General features: G+C 49.4%; 1 protein-coding gene across 3 annotated transcripts in view; it reads left to right on the top strand.

The window, feature by feature from the left end:
- The window catches only part of VAC14 (Vac14, PIKFYVE complex component), a 115,897-nt gene that overhangs the window by 31,152 nt on the left and 77,394 nt on the right, over positions 1-7,351 (top strand). For 2 of the 3 annotated variants that reach the window (XM_011380650.2, XM_011380651.2), the window contains exon 10: positions 1,734-1,797. In XM_011380650.2, coding sequence (XP_011378952.1) covers positions 1,734-1,797 — 64 coding nt within the window. Of the gene's footprint in view, positions 1-1,733; positions 1,798-4,721; positions 4,786-7,351 lie in introns of all 3 variants that reach the window. The other variant, XM_023523639.1, reaches the window with a different exon arrangement.

The raw sequence follows: 7,351 nt of genomic DNA, 5'->3' as shown, positions 1-7,351 counted from the left end.
CATAATGATATAAATGAATGGTTGGGTAGATAACTCGATAAATGGTGGGGAAGAGACAGCTCTTCCTTATAGAAGAATCCAGTTAGTAAATGTAAAAGGAAAAAAGAAAATAGAAAATTACCAGTAGGCACACACCACAATAATTAATACTTGTTGTAGGCAGGACCCACTGATGGGTGCTAAAATTAGTGAGGGCATGTTTGAGGAAAAAACTGGATATTTGTCTAATCTCAAGTATCTTCCCCAAGATATTAACTACAAAAAGAAAAAGAGTCGCTTCGTAGGGTAGAAATCCAGCAGACACTACCACAATCAGGTGATGAGGCTGACGTCACCAGTAATGAGACAAAGAGGCATTGAATTCCCCTGATACTGTGCACGGAGAAGGCGCATCACTTCGGTGGTGATGTTCTTCCAAAAATGCATAACCTCAACCTACTCGTGAGAAAACATGAGACAAACCCAAATCGAGACATTCTACACAGCGACTGACCAGGGCTTAAAAAGTATAAAGTTCAGGAAAGATACAGAAGAATCGAGGAACTGTCACAGACAGGACAGCTAGGTGCAATGTGAAGTCCCAGTGTCAATCCTGAAACACAGGACGTGCGGAAAAATGGTCAAATTCAAATTAAGTTTGCGGTTTGGTTAACGGCGTTACACCAGTGCTACTTCCCTGGCTTGAGAATTGAACAGTGGGTCTCTGTAATGTTAACATCAGGGCAGATGAACAAAGGATATACAGAGAAGTCTATTGTTTTTGCAACTTTTCTGTAAATCTAAATTTCCAAAATAAAAAGTTTTGGGTTTTTTTTTTACCTTAAGAAAATAGCCATCTCTTCTAGCCCTCAGCAGCCTCTCACCTTCTTTATATCTCTATAGATCTGCCTATTCTGGACATTTCATATAAATGGAATCCTACAATATGGAATCCTTTGCAACTGGTTTCTTTCCTTTAGCTCGATGATTTCCAGGTTCATCCCTGTTGTAGCATGTATCAGTCCGTCGTTCCTTTTTATGGCCAAATAACAGTGCACCGTATGGCCGTAACATTTGTTTATCCATTCATCGGTTGATAGATTTGGATGTGTACACTTTTTAGTATTGTAAATAATGCCACTGTGAACATGCTGTACAAGTTTTGGTGCAGACATAAGTTTTCCTTTCTCTTGGGTATACGCCTGGAAGTGGAATTGCTGGATCATCTGGTAATTCTATTTAGCCTTTTCGGGAACTGCCAGACTGTTTTCAACAGCAAGTGCACCATTTTACAATCCCACCAGCAATGTCTAAGGCTCCCAGTTTCTCCACATCCTCACCACCTCTTGTTATTATTATGTCTTTTTTATTTCAGCTATCCTAGTGGGTGCGAAATGGTATCTCATTGCAGATTTGATTTCGATTTCCCTGACGGCTAATGATGTTGAATATCCCGGAAGTCATTTTTAACATCCATTGCCCTTGGCTCCACAGTCCCTTCTGAGATTTCCCAGATGTGTTCGGCACCAGTGTCCCTCCTTGTGAGATCACCGTGCCTAAAAACTTACTATCCCAAAAGCTTTGGGGAATGAGTAGGCATCGGGTCCTCAGGGCTCCAAAACCACATTTCTTTTCAAGGACCGGAATCAAGGTGCGGGGGACCAGTTCGTTGTGTTTTTATAACGGGCATCTTGTTCATTCAAAAGACCCCACCAGCCTTTAGCGTGATGCGTTATTCCTCTTACTCTCCCCAGGAGGCCCTGATGGTGCTTGTGACTCCAGCTTCGGCAGTGGCGTTAGTGTCTCCTCTCCAGCCGGGTAAGTGGTTCGGTCTGGCCAGAGGTGTTTGTGGCGAGCCAGCAGCCTAGATCTTTCCAGGGGGTACAGGAAACGGCAGCAAAGACCTGAGGCGAACGCTCCTTGGGGTCACAGGAGATGCCTGATGAGGGGATCTGAGGGACCCTGAGCAAGCCCACCTTGCCTTTGGGGCGTGCGGGATTGGAGGGATCAGAAGCTGCTGGAGGTCAGTAAATACAAATTGTAAAAGTCTAACATGATGGCTACAGTGAGACGTAATTACAGACACCTTTTCCCGGCACCTTTTGCTTGTCCAGGATGACGTGGGCTGACAAGACTCTCAAGGTGAAGGCTGTTCGAGGACAGTCCTGGTTACGGGCAGTAATGAATTGAGCGGAGAGTGCGAGGACTTTGTTTTGGCAGCTGAAACTGTCCTCTCTCTCCCTGGCGCCCAGGTCGGCTGTAATAGCGCAGCCATCCACAGCGGGGCAGTGCAGGCCAAGCATCGAAATAATTCCTTTCCTTGCCAGCCCCCTCCATGCTGTGCAAAGTGATGGCATTTCCCTTGGGAGGGAATCGTCATCATGCTGTCCTTGTCTGGGCCCTGAACTTGGCCCACATTGCTTTTTCTTTGGGCAGAATCGGCACCTGTGGGGCTGCAGTGGATGGCAGCTCTCCAACAAGGAGCTTCTTGTTTTGAACCCCCTGGGGAACCAGTCACTCGTGAAAGGAAAATACACTCAACCCCAAGAGGCTCTCTTCTCCCCAGACCCTTAGGATCTTCCCTCCTTTTATATCATTTTTTAAATTTATTGTTATCTCTAAGCCCTGTACATGTTTTCAAAGTATGCAAGTACTGATTAGAATGGATTACTCCTAGGACCACTCTCAAATTGTTCGAGCAAGCCAGTAAACAGTCACTTAAGCGTTTCCAGTTGTCACACACTCCAGACCACCTGCCCGTGGTCAACCCTACACAAGATAAAGACGTCATCCCTGACCTTGAGGTTCTGTAGCGGAGAGGCAGAGAAGTAACCAGAAAGTTACTGGAAAGGGTAGTGATTGCTGTGATGGGAGACTCAGAAGCGTTGGGACAGGCGATGGTGCCTGAGCCGAGGCTGGAATAGTGGCCGACAGTGATGAATACTCAGCAGGCGGGTGCTTGCTAGGCCCTTGCTGTACCAGGTACTTTGTGTCGCTTCATTAGATCTTGTTAATGTTTAAATCTCACGGGGTCAGTATCTCCATTTTAGAGCTGAGGAGGGACAGGAAATCAGGGGGCCGCTGTGCAGAAAACAGATTTAGGAGAGACTCAGGTGGGTTAAGATCAATAAGAAGGGATGGAGGTTCAGATTGAAGAGGTGGCAAAATAGGGAGGAAGCCGAATAGATTTGAGATCTGTTTTGAAGATATAGTTATGATTTGCCGATGAATAGGATGGAATAAAAGGAGAGAAATGAAGGAAAAAATAATTTCTAGATTTTTGGCTTAAGCCAAGTCAGGATGTCCTGGTATCATTTCCCAGGCTGGGGTGGAAAGAGGGACAGGCGTGTGAGTGGGCCGGTCAGGAGCTCTATTTGAAGTTCCTAAGAGCAGTTAAGGGGGCAGGTTTGAGTAGTGGAATCTGGAACCTGGGGAGAGGTCTGGACGGAGATGCAGGGAGACTGGTATGTCCTTCAGGGATGTGCTTTTGTTCTAAAGGCTGTGAGAGCCGGCGTTACAGGCGGGAGTGACAGAGCAGACCTGTGATTTAGAAGACCCTCTGGCAGCCATGGAGAGGATGGTGAAGGGAGGGGGACAGAATCGGCAGTGGAAAAGCCTGTTGCAGACTCGTCACCATAATCTAGGCTACGGGGGATTGTCCTGCTCCGTGGCAGTGGCAGTGGGAGGTGGGGGAGGTCTAGGAGGAGGCAGAGATCCGGACATAACTGAGTGGGGTCCTCTACCCACTGGAGGTGGCAGCTGAGGACAGTGGGACGGGGCGCCGGCTTCCTCTAGTTGGTGCCGCCAGAAGGGGACTGAGCTTGGGCAGGATGGCATCTTCCAGGGTCACCAAGAAAGAAAGCCCACTCTGTAATTTCCAGGTGTGCTGCTTGCTCAGGGCACTGCCTACAGCTGCCAGTTACACTCAGTTCAGGCCAGTCAAGGGCAACAGCTGGATTGGGGCTCCTCTGATGGCAGAAAAGCGTCCCTGCCTGGCAGAAAAGTACCGGCAATGGTGAGGCTTCTGAGCCTCTTGGTGGTCTCTGACCCTTGGAGAGTCTGATGAGAGCTGTGGACGCTCGTCCTAGAAAAATGCAAATATACAACAAAATTCAGAATATGCTTTCAGGGGTTCAGGGATCTCAGCTAATCCTTGCATCCCAGGTTTTTCTTTCTAATTCTTCACTTGGACCTCAACACAGAGAGAATAACTGACTAAACCCGGGAGCATCAGCTTCTTCTCCCTCTCTCTTCCCTCTTCTTTCCCAGACGTTGAGGGAGCTCCAGGTGGCCCCAGGTTAACAGTAGCCACAGGGGTGACTACTGAATAAGCAGGGGGTGACAAGATCCCTGAAGGCCTGGGGTGACATCCAAGGTGGGGGTTCCAGTTGGAGGAGTCTGGGTTTTTCCACCCTCCGGGGTGTTGAAAGCGAGACTCCCCCCGGAAGTCATTTTTAACATCCATTGCCCTTGGCTCCACAGTCCCTTCTGAGATTTCCCAGATGTGTTCGGCACCAGTGTCCCTCCTTGTGAGATCACCGTGCCTAAAAACTTACTATCCCAAAAGCTTTGGGGAATGAGTAGGCATTGGGTCCTCAGGGCTCCAAAACCACATTTCTTTTCAAGGACCGGAATCAAGGTGCGGGGGACCAGTTCGTTGTGTTTTTATAACGGGCATCTTGTTCATTCAAAAGACCCCACCAGCCTTTAGCGTGATGCATTATTCCTCTTACTCTCCCCAGGAGGCCCTGATGGTGCTTGTGACTCCAGCTTCGGCAGTGGCGTTAGTGTCTCCTCTCCAGCCGGGTAAGTGGTTCGGTCTGGCCAGAGGTGTTTGTGGCGAGCCAGCAGCCTAGATCTTTCCAGGGGGTACAGGAAACGGCAGCAAAGACCTGAGGCGAACGCTCCTTGGGGTCACAGGAGATGCCTGATGAGGGGATCTGAGGGACCCTGAGCAAGCCCACCTTGCCTTTGGGGCGTGCGGGATTGGAGGGATCAGAAGCTGCTGGAGGTCAGTAAATACAAATTGTAAAAGTCTAACATGATGGCTACAGTGAGACGTAATTACAGACACCTTTTCCCGGCACCTTTTGCTTGTCCAGGATGACGTGGGCTGACAAGACTCTCAAGGTGAAGGCTGTTCGAGGACAGTCCTGGTTACGGGCAGTAATGAATTGAGCGGAGAGTGCGAGGACTTTGTTTTGGCAGCTGAAACTGTCCTCTCTCTCCCTGGCGCCCAGGTCGGCTGTAATAGCGCAGCCATCCACAGCGGGGCAGTGCAGGCCAAGCATCGAAATAATTCCTTTCCTTGCCAGCCCCCTCCATGCTGTGCAAAGTGATGGCATTTCCCTTGGGAGGGAATCGTCATCATGCTGTCCTTGTCTGGGCCCTGAACTTGGCCCACATTGCTTTTTCTTTGGGCAGAATCGGCACCTGTGGGGCTGCAGTGGATGGCAGCTCTCCAACAAGGAGCTTCTTGTTTTGAACCCCCTGGGGAACCAGTCACTCGTGAAAGGAAAATACACTCAACCCCAAGAGGCTCTCTTCTCCCCAGACCCTTAGGATCTTCCCTCCTTTTATATCATTTTTTAAATTTATTGTTATCTCTAAGCCCTGTACATGTTTTCAAAGTATGCAAGTACTGATTAGAATGGATTACTCCTAGGACCACTCGCAAATTGTTCGAGCAAGCCAGTAAACAGTCACTTAAGCATTTCCAGTTGTCAGACACTCCAGACCACCTGCCCGTGGTCAACCCTACACAAGATAAAGACGTCATCCCTGACCTTGAGGTTCTGTAGCGGAGAGGCAGAGAAGTAACCAGAAAGTTACTGGAAAGGGTAGTGATTGCTGTGATGGGAGACTCAGAAGCGTTGGGACAGGCGATGGTGCCTGAGCCGAGGCTGGAATAGTGGCCGACAGTGATGAATACTCAGCAGGCGGGTGCTTGCTAGGCCCTTGCTGTACCAGGTACTTTGTGTCGCTTCATTAGATCTTGTTAATGTTTAAATCTCACGGGGTCAGTATCTCCATTTTAGAGCTGAGGAGGGACAGGAAATCAGGGGGCCGCTGTGCAGAAAACAGATTTAGGAGAGACTCAGGTGGGTTAAGATCAATAAGAAGGGATGGAGGTTCAGATTGAAGAGGTGGCAAAATAGGGAGGAAGCCGAATAGATTTGAGATCTGTTTTGAAGATATAGTTATGATTTGCCGATGAATAGGATGGAATAAAAGGAGAGAAATGAAGGAAAAAATAATTTCTAGATTTTTGGCTTAAGCCAAGTCAGGATGTCCTGGTATCATTTCCCAGGCTGGGGTGGAAAGAGGGACAGGCGTGTGAGTGGGCCGGTCAGGAGCTCTATTTGAAGTTCCTAAGAGCAGTTAAGGGGGCAGGTTTGAGTAGTGGAATCTGGAACCTGGGGAGAGGTCTGGACGGAGATGCAGGGAGACTGGTATGTCCTTCAGGGATGTGCTTTTGTTCTAAAGGCTGTGAGAGCCGGCGTTACAGGCGGGAGTGACAGAGCAGACCTGTGATTTAGAAGACCCTCTGGCAGCCCTGGAGAGGATGGTGAAGGGAGGGGGACAGAATCGGCAGTGGAAAAGCCTGTTGCAGACTCGTCCACCATAATCTAGGCTACGGGGGATTGTCCTGCTCTGTGGCAGTGGCAGTGGGAGGTGGGGGAGGTCTAGGAGGAGGCAGAGATCCGGACATAACTGAGTGGGGTCCTCCACCCACTGGAGGTGGCAGCTGAGGACAGTGGGACAGGGCGCCGGCTTCCTCTAGTTGGTGCCGCCAGAAGGGGACTGAGCTTGGGCAGGATGGCATCTTCCAGGGTCACCAAGAAAGAAAGCCCACTCTGTAATTTCCAGGTGTGCTGCTTGCTCAGGGCACTGCCTACAGCTGCCAGTTACACTCAGTTCAGGCCAGTCAAGGGCAACAGCTGGATTGGGGCTCCTCTGATGGCAGAAAAGCGTCCCTGCCTGGCAGAAAAGTACCGGCAATGGTGAGGCTTCTGAGCCTCTTGGTGGTCTCTGACCCTTGGAGAGTCTGATGAGAGCTGTGGACGCTCGTCCTAGAAAAATGCAAATATACAACAAAATTCAGAATATGCTTTCAGGGGTTCAGGGATCTCAGAGCTAATCCTTGCATCCCAGGTTTTTCTTTCTAATTCTTCACTTGGACCTCAACACAGAGAGAATAACTGACTAAACCCGGGAGCATCAGCTTCTTCTCCCTCTCTCTTCCCTCTTCTTTCCCAGACGTTGAGGGAGCTCCAGGTGGCCCCAGGTTAACAGTAGCCACAGGGGTGACTACTGAATAAGCAGGGGGTGACAAGATCCCTGAAGGCCTGGGGTGACATCCAAGGTGGGG

This window comes from Pteropus vampyrus, unplaced genomic scaffold (assembly GCF_000151845.1).
Source record: "Pteropus vampyrus isolate Shadow unplaced genomic scaffold, Pvam_2.0 Scaffold399, whole genome shotgun sequence".
Classification (NCBI taxonomy): domain Eukaryota; kingdom Metazoa; phylum Chordata; class Mammalia; order Chiroptera; family Pteropodidae; genus Pteropus; species Pteropus vampyrus.
The sequence above is the reverse complement of the archived record's forward strand: the minus strand, read 5'-3'. Positions and strand labels throughout refer to the sequence as shown.